Here is a 15,796-nt window from a genome sequence, read left to right on the forward strand (position 1 = left end):
ACTGAAGGGCAGAGTTGTGTGCCTGTGCCCAGTCCCATGCTGTAGAGCAACCTCCTCCGGGGAATGGAGTGTACAGCATCCTCCTTTTGGGGAACTAAAGGGACTAGGGGTGCTGGTGGGCATGGCTTCACTCAGACAAGGTCAGCACCTCATGTCAGGTCCATACGAACTGGCCTCTCATTGTTACCATGAACCTGTAAGGCAGTGATCATTTAGAGCAAAACTGAAGGCTACTGGGAAGTGCATGACATTGCTCTGTTTTTCTTTGCAGTAAGTGTGGACGCCTGTGTAAGTGTGAGGCCATCATGGCGGCATTTAAAGGCATCTGGACTCAGCCCTTCTGGAAAGCTGTTTCAGCAGAATTTTTGGCCATGCTGATTTTCGTTTTCCTCAGCCTGGGCTCTACAATCAACTGGGGAGGAACGGAAAAGCCCCTGCCTGTAGACATGGTCCTTATTTCTCTCTGCTTCGGACTCAGCATTGCAACAATGGTGCAGTGCATTGGTCACATCAGTGGTGGCCATATTAACCCTGCCGTAACTGTTGCAATGGTCTGCACTCGGAAGATCAGCCTTGCCAAGTCAGTTTTCTATATTGCAGCCCAGTGCCTGGGGGCCATCGCAGGGGCAGGAATTCTCTACCTTGTCACCCCCCAGAGTGTGGTAGGGGGCTTGGGAGTTACCCAGGTAGGCGGGGGTCTTGGGAGTTACATATTTTTATGGAACACAAGTCACAAACTAAATTAGATGGGAGGCTCTGGTTTAAATCCAGGGACGGCCTGGTATACCTATGTAGGATAGAATGAATGGCTAATATAGATCAGATATGTATTGGATATGGTTATGCATTAGGAAGGGCTGAAGGGTGACAAAATGGGACTCCTTCAGGGAGGACTGAAAAGGTGGAATTGGGCTGAGGGTCTAATTGTGACTGGGAAATGTGACAGTGAACTAAGCCATAATGAAAGCTGTACTTCTCTTTCTCTCAACCTCTCTCTCCCACTGCCCTTCTCATGAGGTTCAGAGCAGTTCTTGCTTCAGTAAGTTTGCAATGTAAATGATCATTTTGTTTCGTGTCTGAATTGCAATTACAATGGTAAAATCGTTCTTTTACCATACAAATTCCTCACATGTGCTTTACCTAGCTTTCACATTACCAACAATTACTCGTTCATCCAAACAGCACTGCACATTTTTAACCTTGTGTAGAAAAACACACATGCTAGTACAGATTTATGAGATGAGATCAAGGAACACTAATTGAAAGACTAAAGTTTCAGTTTATACCAGCTTCTCTGGGAATTGGTTCTCTTGGAATTGAAGGAACTTACTTCCAAATACAGGTATAGCATCGTCCTGTAAGACACTAGCCCTAGAAGCATTTAACTGTGAGTAAAGCACATTGAACTTATTTCTGAGTTATTATATATAGAATGACATTGTTTAAATTTCCTTTAACGCCCTCATTTATACTAACAAAAAAGTATATCATGTTCAAGGTTAAATAATATGCATGCTGATATTGTGAAAGGGTGCCTTGACATTCGGAATGGTGATTTCTCATGCAGTTCACTTGACTAGCTTTACACAAAGGCCATCTTTGACTAGTCAACTTGAGAAGAAAGGTCACATGAGATCCATTTCAATGAATGGGTTTAGGACATACCTGTGCAATATTAAAAAATAAATCTTGGTATGCAGGCAACTACCAACTGTATCTCAAATCCTTTCATAAGAATGAGTCCCATGGGTTTTACCACTATGAAGTGGCTACAGTCCATATGTTTCATAGATAGTACACTCACAAAATGGCAGCTTGTATCAGGATTTATTGAATAACAGTTGGTATTTATTATTTAATTCAAAATAAGGCAGTGATTTTACATAACTGCCATGGAGGTACCCTACTGGCACCTTTTACATTATGTTCATCAGCAATTGTTCTTTAATAGTGATCTTTTTAAATAACTTTTGAAAATAATTTGATATCAGATATAATATCCAGGCATGAAATGCGATTTTTAAGATGAAACTATGACAATGCTAAAAAAAATTCTATGTCATTATGGTGGTAACTAAAATTCCATACACTTCAGATGGCAAACTTCTTTAAAACAGACCGTGCCTTAGATTCCAGCTTTGTTCTCTGTTAATAAGGGATTCCATCAGTTAGCCGTGCCACAGGGCATTCAAATACACTTGAGCTGCATGTTTTTAATTGAAATTGAAATTAATGGAGTTGGAGCTAATTAATGGATTTATAATAGAATGCTAAATTACAGTCTTCCGAAGGAAAAAAAAATCAGGCTTGTCCTAAAAATAACATGTGAAAATCCCATTCAAAAATGAGAATTCTTTTCTTATACTATATATAAAAGCACAAGAAAGTGAATTTTGATCCAGGCCAGCTCATCTGCTACAAGATTAAAATCCCAGTGGTAATGCAGAATTGTTTAGGGTAGAATATGGAAATGACCATGGCCAATGGCAACTCCTCATCCGCTTTCTCATCATCCCAGCCATTTGCTCAACAGGTAGAGAGCCTGAGAGGAAGTAGACAGTGTCATTTACTGTTTCTTACTCTCAGCACCACCATTGTCCAAGCCAGTACAAGGGGGAGATGAACAAGCTGGTCACAGTGATGAAGAGGAGATGCAACTCCTGGGGACTCCTGATGGTGGCTCCTATTAGAGTGTGGGCTCTCAGAAAGTGACCAACAATGTCTGCCCCTGAAAAAAGGCCTGGCTGCACCAACTCAACATTTAAAGACTGCTACTTGGTGTCGACATCACTAAGCACAATCCTATGGGGATGCCCATAAATGCCCAAACTTGGAGAATTATGGTCATACTGGGAAGAGAAGCAGAAGTTATTGTCACCTACCCTCTCCTCCTGCTCTTCATATTTATTAGATGATCACTCTATTGAGTAGTTTGAGGAAGGAAGGGATGGAGGCTGTAAGTTCCTCTTATCTTGCCCACACCACACAATGCCTAGGGGCCATAAGATCATTTCCTAGAAGTCAAACTATGTTACATGAATTGTATGGCATGTAACTGAACAGCTGTGAATCACACATACACATTAGAGTAAGTGTGACTAGCTCCAATATAAATCAGGACCACCATGCATTGGTGGAATGCAGGTGCTGACTGTAATTCCATGTTAAGGTTTGGACTTGTTCCCACTTGGTCCTGGCTCACTTTTTAAGGAGTACTGTAACACACTCTGATGTGCGACTGAAGCTGGTGCTTTCTACCAAATCATTTCACATTTTAAAATCTGTATGTGTGTGTAGAATCTTAGAATAGTAGAGTTGGAAGGGGCCAAAGGGTCATTAGGTCCAACCCCCTGCTCAGTGCAGGACTTCATGTTAAACCATCCTTCTCAGATGGGTGTCCAGCTGCATTTGGAATGCCTCTCATGTGGGAGAGCCCATGGCCTCCTTAGTTAATTGGTCCCATTCCCTTACTGCTCTAACAGGATTTTCTAACAGGTTCAGACAGAACCTGGCTTCCTATAACTTGAGCCCATTATTCCCTGTGTGTCTGTGTATGCAGACATTTAATTCAAAAAGTATAAATAATTTCAATTTTAAATTGCATCTTTGATATATTTAAAAATATTGATTTTAACATTTTAAATCCTCTTTGTCTCTCTCTATTTCTCTTTCTTTGAGTATTGTATTCTGTATTATGTGCATCACATCACATTGCCTGCATATGAGTTGATTTGAACACAACAAAAACAATTAAAATATAGTAATTAAAACAATGTAAATAGTCAGGACAAAAAAGTTTCCCATGGAGGAAATTATGAAGTATTGGCACATCTACTGAGAAGACCCAATGACCAGGTTCAGACAACATGATAACTCACACACAAGAGTAGAGTATAAATGGAGTGTCAATGCTGTTGAACTGTAGGTTAAAAGATATATTATTGTGCTGCCAACCCATAGTTTATTGATGGGTTGTGAACTATGGGTTGCTCCTCTTGCTTGGTGTCTCAGCTGGGTTCAGACATGTTTCAACAATAACCACAATTCAGTGACAACACAACCTATACTTAACCTCTAAGTGTGGGTTATTGTGTTGTCTAAAGCCCATCAGTTTCTCTCATGTCCTTGCTAAATGCAACTCATCTATTGGTGAGATGTCAAGGACAGTCTCACCAGCCCATTTCAAAGAAGAGGACTGCAATATATGAGGAGACTCTTATCTACAACCTAGTCTTAAACTAGACTATGGCTTAGGATTTAGGGCTTCAGAGTCAAAACAGATAATTCGATATGCCCCTGAAATGGACTGAAAACTTATAACATGTGTTAATAAGAGAACTGTAGGAACTTCAGAAGGGATGCCTGATACAGAGCAGGAACATTATTCCATTGGTCCCAGAATTATTGATAGTGCCTTTCCAAATTCTTATGTGGGATGTTTTCCAGCTCTAGCGGGAGAATTCAAGGATCTTCTGCATGCTTGGGATGTGTTCTGCCACTGAGCCATGATTCTTATGCTCCTAAGAACGGCTCTAATGAATACCTTGCCTACTGTATGATGGACCAATGAAAGTTTCTGGGCAATTTTCCAAGGCAGCACCACATGGAGCTCATTGCAATTAACAGAAACATGATGGAATGGTTCATGTGGTCATGTAGACCATGGCTAGATCCACTTCCTCTAGGAATGGGGTTTGCTGGATAATCAACCTAAGAATGGCAGCACTATTCAATCCACAAACAAAAACCAGACATTTGTTGCAGGAGGATGCCCAGACTATGAACCTCAGTGTTCAAGGATAGTGATATTCCCCTGAACTTGTATTTCCAGAATTACAGAATAAAAACGTTTTAATAAATAAATAAATAAAAATAAAATTACTGTTCTATCATCCAGAATTTTCTCCCATCCAGTACATCACAGGCTTCAGGTACTGATTTAGGACTTCAACAGCCTCCCTAAACTCTGGCGGAAAAGGGAGGCATACATGTATGTCATTCACATATTGATGATATGTTATTCTGCATAACTGGAAAATCTTCATAGGGGGTTTCATATGAAGAGCTTGGGTGAGGAGAAGACAAAATAGAACTCTCTGGGATCCAACAGGTCAATGGCCAGTGAATTTAAAGGATTCCCTTAGCACCAACCTTTTGAGCCACCTATCTAGGAAATACTAGAATCAACTCAAAACTGTGACTCCTAGTGCTTTCCTGGCCAGGTAGCACAAAAGCAGGTGCTATTTAAAAGACTTTCAGTCAAACTACTCTTCTCATCATCCCTTTCTTTTCTTAACTTTACTACTGACTCATTTGGTTTAGAACTGCTTTAATCTGTGGGGAGGAAGTGATATTTTCATATGCAAGACAAGTTCACATTTTATTTATGCTACCTAGATCTCTGGTGTGTTTCCTTTTCCTAGGTACATGCAGATCTTTCTGCTGGCCATGGACTACTGGTGGAGTTGATCATTACATTCCAGCTGGTTTTTACTATTTTTGCCAGCTGTGATTCTAAACGAAGTGATGTCACTGGTTCAGTGGCATTAGCAATTGGACTGTCAGTTGCAATAGGACATTTATTTGCTGTAAGTTTTCAACTACTTCCATAAACTTTTCTATCTAACTAGTTGTAAATTTATGTTTCTTGATATGAACCAACATAATCATAGTAACTTTTGAATAATTATTGAAGAAGACTGAATTTACCAAGTATGTTTGCACTAACCTGTTCCAAATCAGAGCTCCTTGCTTTGAAATGACATTGATTCATTTGTGAATAGGAATATTCCTAGCATAACCCGCAAAATTGCAACATAGCTGAGTGGAAACACCAGCAAACTTGCAAAGTGGCTTTAAACTTCTGTGCCCAATGAAACCTGGCCCAACTGAGCATTATAGACAAGTCTACATATCTACAGTTATATGGCATCCACAGTGGCTGCAGTATAAAGTCAGTGTTTCCTCTTACAGGTGCAACCTGAGTTAACTTTTGTGATGTTCTTCTAATGATATGAAAAGCATTACACGAATAGTGACATTTATTACTATTAGAAATAAATAGTCCATGATGATAGTTCACTCATTGTGATGGATCCCCATCCAATACAAGGAATAAATTACACCTCAGATATGCTTGCAATAGGAGGGGGTCAGATGGATAGCCTGGCCTGGGAAGTGCTCCCAACCAGTGTAAAATGCTTAGGTCTGTTGATCTGTATGCCAGTTTTAATGAAATGCCTCACACTGGGAAAAAAGAATTTACAAAATATATCTAGGCAATCAAAAGAATAATACAATGAACACAGGATAAATTTAATAATACAGTCTTACTCAAGACTAATTGCATAACAAATGCAGATAAAAATTCAGAGGTAATAGGCCAAATCAAGAAGAAGCTGGGGTGAATCTCAGGGGTGCAGTAGAACCAGGTTGTCAGAAACACAGCACAGGCACTCTTTCTTCCTCAGTGGGCCACTGATGCCATCTGCCACCCACCCCACAGAATCTCCCGTGTCCCCTAAGCAAAACTACAATTCTCACACTAAGTGTTGGTGGATTAATTCCTCTCCCCACCCACAGCAATATACTGTGCTCTGTTGCAAACTAGAATATTCTAGGTGTCTGTCTTGAATGTTGAGTCCCATCAGCTTGACAAAAGACATGTTCCTGATAGAGATAAACTAATCCAACTGGCTTGTTGATGCCGATTGACACAGCTGCCTGAATTTTTGGGGCTCTCCTTGGGGCTTTGACTTTGGGAACTGTCATGATATCCATCCACACTTCAATGCTTACCACTGCAGGAGTGACTACCCAGCACCGCTAGCACTAGTTCAGTTGTATTCCAAGAGCACAGCATCCTGGCTTAAATGCAGTTTAATTTATGTGGTACAAAGTTTTCTCATCAGGCCAGATGGTTCAGAGCGCATTCCTTTGTCCTTCTTCAGAGGAGACTGGGAGCAGCAAAAGGGCAATGCTGGGGAAAGGTAATGGAAATAAGTCCTTTTCCCTAGCTTTTCAGGATGCTTCCAGGTGAGGATTTGATTGTGCAATCGCCATGCCTCATTCACAGAATTTTTTATGAGGTTAAACCACGGTAGTCTTCCACACTTTTCCCATGGCTTTTTCCATTTGTCTTCTTGCAGAAAAGAAAAACTCAGTAAAATGGGTGGACGATAGCTATACAATGCATTTCATTCTTAACACCACAAGCCATCTATCTGAAAGTACCACAAGTGTTACTGTTTTATCACTGAGCATCACAGTATATGTACCTACCTTGACCACACTGCATCAGAACAAAATTGATAAGAAAATTGAACAGTGTTGAGTTTGCAGTCCTGCAAAGACACTGTTTGCTGCCCTGTCTGTGGCTTGTGGCTTCACTTCCTGCCTTTGTTTCATGCTCATTTCCCAAGAACAAACCTAGGTCTGCAGGAAAGAGTTCAGCGATTGGAAGCCCTTCGGCCAAATCTGTGCAGCTGAAAGATGCTTTCTGGTCACCTTAGTTGCTGACACAGAAGCAAAAGAAATGAGCAGAATGTGGTGTTTGTGGCAGGAAAACTTGGACAAGAAATTTGGAGCAGAGCCAGTAACAAGCTGGTTCTACCCATACACAATAAGCATGTGGATGCTAAATGGTTGGATAGTAATAATTACCTGACCTGCCTTCAATGTTTTATTTTTATTTATTTTTTTACTGCAGATAAGCTATACAGGTGCCAGCATGAATCCTGCTAGGTCATTTGGACCAGCAGTTATCATGAGTAAATGGGAACATCACTGGGTAAGTGATTATATTTGCCTAGTCCTTAATTTTCAGGAACACTTAACAACTGAAATTGTCATATGTCGTTGATTTTCAAAAGATAATGGATATTTTATATTTTAAAAATCTAAGAATTATAAACTGCTACAAGCTTTTTTCATGTATCTCTTCTGTTCTCTTTGAAGTTACTCTGTTAAACTTGGTATTGTCTTGCATGACTCAGGCTAAGGCAGTAAGAGGGCATCCTATGACTGTGTTGGTTTATGACTGGCTGGAAAAAGCAGGGAGTTGTGGGAGTTTTCTGTCTAAACATGCACTGAATGGCATGTCAGCTGCTTCAAAGCTTACATTCTAAACCAAAACAGAATGAGGACAGTGAGAACTTGCACTTTACAGTATTTTCCCACAAATATCACTTCCATGGACTGGCAACATTCTGTTCCATGAGTGAAGGGGAAAACAAAGAAAATGGCATATTCCAATATTTACCTTAGATAATGTGGGAGTTTGGTCTTAGACATAGGGTGGATAATCCAAATGAAAAGGGACCAGTTTTAAAAAAAAGCTTTAAGATTTTGCTAAACAAAAATATTAAGAGAAAAAAAGTTTTAAAGCCTAAATGAATACACATACCAAACACCAAAAAATAGGAGATCAATAAGGTCATAAAATAAATATGTATAAACACATCCAGCTAACATACCTAGGCTATGTCCCTATTTTACCCAAGTTCCTTATCCAATCAGTATTTTAATGCCACCTAGGGTACATCCTAATCCAGTTATCCAGTTTTAGCTGCTCTGGTCCTTTCTCTTAGAATTCTTTTAGGATTTTGACTTTCTTTCTGGCCTTCTTCCTCCCGCCCCTTTTTTTTCTCTCACTTTCGATCCCTTCATATCACAGGCTTTTATATCTTTGGATGAATTGTTTGCTACTAGAATTTTAACCAATCAGGGGGGTAATTTCTTGTTCACTTCAGCAAACTAAATTTGTCTTTTGTAAGCTCTTCCTTCAATTTTTTTTCTCTTTCTCTAACCTTCAGCTGAGCCTCCTGCGGATTTGTGACTTCCTAAGTAAACATCCTGATTGCTATAATTTAACTCTCTCTCTCTCTCTCTCTCTCTCTCTCTCTCTCTCTCTCTCTCTCTCTCATATATATATATATATATATACACACACACACACACACACACACACACACACACACACTTTTAACCTTTGGGTTGAAAGTGGCCATCACACTCACAAAGAGGATTTAACCACATAACATCTAAAAAATAAACTAGATTTTTTAAAACTCAAGCAATTCTGTCCCTGCATGCTAACTTATGCAGCAATTAAGTGAGCCAGTCAAATTTCAGGGGCTTCTATAAGATGATGATGCCAGAATTCAGAGGTGCTTCTTGTGTTTATTTGAATATTTGGGCTTTCTTTGAATTGATCATCAGTTTAAATTTTGGTAAGTATTTGGTAAATATCTCGAAAGCAGGAAAAGTATTTCTGACTGAAGAAATAAGTTTCTTGAATTCTGATTCAATTTCAGTCTGTTAACTATCTTGGCAATGTCTATATACATAAATCAGCTTATCACAAGATTTAATCAATGCAACATGGGAATGCTTAAAGTTAAACAGGCTGGCATGATAAATGCCACATGTTTCAGCAGTTTCATATGCATGCTATTATAATCCCTTACCACTTACCAAAATTTAAACTGATGAGTAATTCAAAGAAAGGCCAAATATTCAAATAATTTAAACTTTACAGGCATAAGACAAGGGCCAGCAGCCATTTTTGGCTCAAGGGCTGGACTGGCCATGGGCTGAAACATTTATTTATTTATTTATTTATTTAAAGCATTTTTATGCCACCCCCTTTGCAAAAAGCCTCGGGGCAGCTTACAAAGAACAAACATGTATTCGGATTTTAAGGTTTATTTTACATCTCAGCAGATTATAAAAACCAATAAATAAAGGTAACAATTAACAGTTAAAATATCATTTAAATAAAAAGGTCTTGGCCTGGCACTAAAAAACAAATAACAACAGTGCCAGGCTGACCTCTCTGGGGAACGCATTCCATAGGTGGGGCACCACCGCAGAGAAGGTCCTCCTCCAGGTACTCACCCTCCTAATATCTTTCACGGAGGGCTCCTGGAGAAGGGCCTCTGCTGCCAATCTCAGGGGGCGGGAGGGCATATATGGACGCAAGCGCTCCTTTAGATAACCAGGTCCCAAGCCGTTAAGGGCTTTATAGGTGATAACCAACACCTTGAATTCATCCCGAACTTCAATGGGAAGCCAGTGAAGCTGACAGAGGACTGGGGTTATGTGAGAACAACGCCCAGTCCCCGTCAGCAACCTGGCAGCTCTGTTTTGCACCAATTGAAGTATCCGTACCGTCTTCAAAGGCAGCCCCACGTAGAACGTGTTACATAAGTCTAATTGGGAAGTTACCAATGCATGTGTCACTTTCGCCAGGCAATCGTTCTCCAGGTAGGGACGCAGCTGATGGATCAGCCGGAGCTGGAGGAAAGCACTCCTCGCCACCACTGTTACTTGAGCTTCTAATGACAGCTCTGGGTCAAAGAGCACTCCCAAGCTGCAAACCCTGTCCCTAAGAGGGTGTGCAACCCGATTCAGGACAAGGCCTAGGTCCCCCATTTTGAAGCCTGACCCACCTACCAACAGGACCTCCATCTGGATTGAGCTTCAGCTTATTGGCCCTCATCCAGCCCATTACCTCGGCCAGGCACCGGTTCAGTACAGCCACTGCCTCACATGGATTAGTGGAAAATGAGAGGTAGAGCTGGGTATCATCAGCGTACTGATGATTCCGCAGCCCAGCCCCTAATGACCTCTCCCAGCGGTTTCATGTAGATGTTGAATAGGAAGGGGGACAAAATGGACCCCTGTGGAACTCCATGGCATAACTGCCATGGCGCAGAGCCATAGTCCCCCAGCACCACCTTCTGGAATCGGCCATTGAGATAGGAGTGAAACCACTGCAAAGCAGTGCCTCCAACTCCCAATCCCACTAGCCTATCCAGAAGGATACCATGGTCGATGGTATCGAAAACTGCTGAGAGGTCCAGGAGAATCAACAGGGATGCACTCCCCCTGTCTCTCTCCCTGCACGGGTCATCATACAGGGTGACCAAGGCAGATTCAGTACCATACCTGGGTCTGAAGCCGGACTGAAATGGTTCCAGATAATCAGTTTCATCCAAGAGTGCTTGGAGTTGTCCCGCCACCACCCGCTCTAACACCTTGCCCAGAAACGGGATGTTGGCTACCGGTCTATAATTGGTGGCCATCTCTGGATCCAGGGATGCCTTCTTTAGGACTGGCCGGACTACCGCCTCCTTTAAAGGGGCTGGTACCCGGCCGTCCCTTAGAGAGGTGTTGACAACCTCCATGATCCAGGCCCCTATCCTGTCCTTGGCATTCTTAAGTAGCCAAGATGGGCAAGGGTCCAGTAAGCAGGTGGTAGGACGTACTTGTCCAAGCATATTGTCCACATCATCAGGTCGCAACAACTGAAACTCATCCATCAATTTTGGACCAGATGGCAACATTGGCGCCTCCCCAGAAGGTTCTGAGTCACTAGTAGAGTCCAGCTCATGACGAACCTGAGCGATTTTCTCCTTGAAATGCTTGGCAAAGTCATCACAGCGGGCCATCGAGGGTGGCACAAGATCTTTCTTGGGGCCTGGGTGAACCAGCCCCTGTACCACCCAAAAGAGCTCCTCCGGACAGCATTGTGAGGAGGCAATGGAAGCGGAAAAGAATTTCTTCTTCGCCGCCCTCACTGCCACAGCATAGGCCCTATACTGGGCTCTCAAGTGTGTTCGGTCAGATTCATCCTGTGATTTCCTCCACCTATGCTCTAGACATCTCCCAACCTGCTTCATCACCCGTAATCAGGTGTATACCAGGGGGATGAATGGGCTCTGCCAGGCAGGAGAGGATGCTTAGGAGCGATTGTGTCAGTAGCCCTGGTCATTTCCCCATTCCATAGTTCAACCAAGGCATCAACCGGAGCACCAACCTTGTCAACCGGGAAATCCCCCAGGTCTTTCAGGAATCCATCAGGATCCATCCAGCTCCGGGGGCAGACCAACACAATCGGGTCCACACCCTTACAGAGGGAAAGGCCGCTCTTGAGCTCAAACTTCATGAGGAACTGATCTGAACATAACAGGGGTGTCAAACACAAGTTCCTCACCTTCAGATCCCCCTCTTCCTGCCCTATCGAGAAAACCAGGTCCAGAGTGTGTCCACATTCTTAAGTTGTAACAATGACATGTTGAGACAGCCCAGTGGCCATCATGGAGGCCATGAAGTCCTGAGCAGCCCCGGTCAGAACCGTCTCGGAGTGGAGATTGAAGTCCCCCAGGACCAACATCCTGGGAGCCTTCAACACCAAATCTGAGATGATCTTCGTCAACTCAGGCAGGCAGTCTGTTGGGCAGAAGGGTGCACGGTACACCAACAGAATCCCCAGTCTGTATCGATCGCCCAACACCAAGTCGAGGCACTCTAGACCCGGCTCAAGAGAACAGGAAGCCCCATGAGGAAAATAGAGGCTCGATGAACCAAAGCGACCCCCCCTCCCCTCCCCTCTAGGTGTGGTCGGTGCTGGATCAGGTACCCGGGCAGGCACAGTCACACTGGAAGTCACATGCAAGCAATGGGCAAGGCCACAGCCCAATCGTGACAGCACCACTGCTGTTGTGCTCTCTCTCTCTCTTTCTCTCTTTCTCTCTCTCTCTCTCACACACACGAGTGTGTATGTGTTCTGTAAGGGCAAAACACTCTGGGTATATATAGAGCTTCTGTTTATATAACTTGGCTATACGTGTGTGTGTGTAAATACAGCTCAATCAGATCAATTGCTCAGCTTTCTCCTGCAACAGCATGGGGGCAACATGGATCAAGGCACTGACCACAGTATCCCTGGCTGATTAATTCATTTGGTATTACTTATGTTTCTAAACCACCATTAATTGGACATTTTCTGAGCATTTCACAAGAAACAAAAAATAACACCATACAATGCAATAACATAGTAAAACATAAAAACAAGGTAACGTTAAAACAGGAAAAACCCAAATCAAAAAGGCAGTGAGGCAAGAGACAAATGTCAGAAGCAGTGCAAAGAACTAAAATGCAATAATACGTTTTAGATATATACTGGAAGACTAACATGCCTGGGAAAATAAAAAGGACTTTAGATGGCACCAGAAGGACCCCACTATAGGTGCCAGATGATTCCCTGTGGAGTTAGGGTTACTATGCAGAATAATCTGAAGCATCTACCAGTTCTTTGAAACATTGTTCTGTGCTCTGATACAAGTTTCTTTCCCTCTATTTTCTACAGATATACTGGGTGGGACCAATTATAGGAGCAGTTCTTGCGGGTGCCCTTTATGAATATGTCTATTGTCCTGATACTGAGCTCAAGCAACGGTTCAAAGAAGCCTTTACTAAAACAAGCCAGCAGTCCAAAGGGAAATACATAGAGGTAGAAGACAGCAGGAGCCAGGTGGAGACTGATGACTTGCTCCTGAAGCCTGGAATGGTCCATGCCATTGACCTCGAGAGGGGTGAAGCTAAGAAGGGGAGAGACCCAACCAATGAGGTGCTATCATCTGTATGACTAGCAAGGAGCACTGAAAGCGGAGAACAGTCAAGTAGCATGCCCACAGATAGCCTTCCACCAATAAAAGAAACAGATCTGTTGTAAATTAGACATGTAAATCACCTTAAAATTGAAGGAGATGGCAGCAATTAATTAGCTGTTTAATCTGACCACATTTCCATTTTGTTGAAATGGTAGCCAACTATTTTGAGGGATCCTCACAGAGTATTCCAAATTCATCCTTCCAGGGATAGCAGTTGGGGGAATCTTTCTCCCTTGGCAACCCAAGTGAATGTTGAAAGAAACATTTAATGCAGGCAGTTAGGAGTAGGAAATAGTACATAATCTTTGACAATCTGATTGACAGATGAAACTTATATGAAGTTGCCTATAGACACAGAAAAGCAGTGTCTATCAGATTGTTCTTCTGACACTTAATTGGCTGCTGTCAATGCTGATTAGAATTTTAATGACAAAGTCTATGGCAGGCTCAGTAACAACAGGGCCAGCATACAGGATGTAGCAAAACCTTTCAAAGCACTGGCCTTTTCTATCTCCCTTTCTTCTAAGAGAGGGAATATTATTTTTCCCCTCCATGCTATATTTGGTAAAACAGTAATACAAAAAAACAAGCAGGAGTTGGCATTTGCCATTTGATACCTACATGCATTTATTATTCTTCAAAAGCCATCTCCTTATCACTATCAGTCTTGAAACTGAAAGATATTATACTCACAAAACAGTGAAACATTTTGTTTGCCCTCTGTGAACAAATTCTTAGCCATTTACTATATATTATTGAGAGAAATATCAAAAACAATATGCATTCACAATTTACTTTATCTTGTAGTGGGGCAATCCAGCCAAAGTGGAACACTTTGAATTTCAATTAATTTTAATATGAGGTGCTTATGGAGATGCTTAATTCTCCTGTTGAAATCAGTAAGACTTGAAAGAAGTTAACTTTGGGTGGATCATCTCCAATAAACCTATGCTGATATCAAAAAAGATGGAGGCTGTTCTGTTTTCAGTGCACTTATTGAAATAAACAAAAGTGTTACCTTTTCAGTATTATATAACTGGAATGTTAAAATCACTTATCCATTTTTCTCACAATGTGATTTTTTAAACAATCAGACTTTTATTAACTATTTAAACCACTGCTGAAGAATATCTGCAAACTGATGCTTTGCTTTTAAATACTCTTATTGACAACAGGATTCATGTTAGAGTTGCTTCAAATAAATTTCCTATATAAAAAGCATTTTATGTAGGAAAAATAATTCAAGGCATATAGGTTGCTACATGTGGCAGTAGCAGATTTTTCTTTTCCATTATGCTCATACCTACTGTAAACATACTGGAAAGCCATAGTCTACAGAGGTATGTGATTGTGTGTCCAATTGTTACATGAGTTTCACACTGTAATAAAATCAGTGAAGCAGTTATGTGTCAATGCATCAAAAAGCCAGAACATACAAGTAGCCTGCAAGATTGTGTGCTGAATTGTGCATGCACCATTTATACATGTCAAGTGTTGGTGGCTTAAGAGTAATGTTTACACTTTCTGATTGTAGACAGAACTGCATTTTGCTATGGCTGAGGTTCTCTGAACAAAACTCATCAATTCCCACTAAGAGTTTGTAATGATTTTTTAAAAAATAGATTTATATACCACTTTATATACCACTCAAAGCAGTTTACATCATTCTCCTTCTGCCACTCTCACGTTTACCCCACAACAACAATCCTGTGAAGTAGATTGGGCTGTGACTGGCCCACAGTCACCCAGCTGGCTCCATGTGAAAATGTAAACGCACCCTGAGAACATTTACCGCCCTGGGAAATGGTGTGAAAACTAGGGCCACTATACTGATACTAAATTTCTAGGTAGGAAAATATACAGTGGTCGAGTTTAAACAACTCAACAAACCATAGTAGGTTCTTACCATTGTAGCTCTGTTGTGTTGTCCAAATCCAGTATTTCACCATGGTAAATTTGGTTTTTAGAAACCATTATAAGAAACAAGAGTTTGTTCTAAGGTCTCCACATGCCACAGTGGCTTCTCATGTTGTCTGAACCCAGAATTGTGGTTTCTACAGTCCTGCTTTGCAGCTACTACAGAGTCCCTTGGAAGAGTGACAACTGTAGGAACCATTCCAGCCATCCAGCCTCTGTTGTTTTCTGAGGAGGAAGAGACAGGCAGCATAGGGAACGATGCACCTTGGAATTGCATTTCAGGCACAGTAGCTAATAAGATGTGTGCCGACACCAGGAGAACTGAGTGGGGAGTATAGAAAACGCTTGATCATCTGTCGGATAAATCATGCAGGGTTGCTTGTCATGTTGTGTGAATACAGCCATTGTGTAATGCATAGCAG

The 15,796-nt window shown here is 41.7% G+C and overlaps 1 protein-coding gene across 1 annotated transcript; it reads left to right on the top strand.

The window, feature by feature from the left end:
- The first annotated feature begins 275 nt into the window (after positions 1-275).
- On the top strand, positions 276-14,056 carry AQP4 (aquaporin 4). Its single transcript, XM_044423968.1, has 4 exons — positions 276-686; positions 5,424-5,588; positions 7,709-7,789; positions 13,154-14,056. The coding sequence occupies exons 1-4, from the start codon at positions 306-308 to the stop codon at positions 13,430-13,432; spliced, it is 906 nt and encodes a 301-aa protein (XP_044279903.1). The 5' UTR covers positions 276-305; the 3' UTR covers positions 13,433-14,056.
- The last annotated feature ends 1,740 nt before the right edge of the window (positions 14,057-15,796 follow it).

The sequence above is a fragment of the Varanus komodoensis genome, unplaced genomic scaffold (assembly GCF_004798865.1).
Source record: "Varanus komodoensis strain SLA01 unplaced genomic scaffold, ASM479886v1 scaffold14_1, whole genome shotgun sequence".
In the NCBI taxonomy this organism is placed as follows: Eukaryota; Metazoa; Chordata; class Lepidosauria; order Squamata; family Varanidae; genus Varanus; species Varanus komodoensis.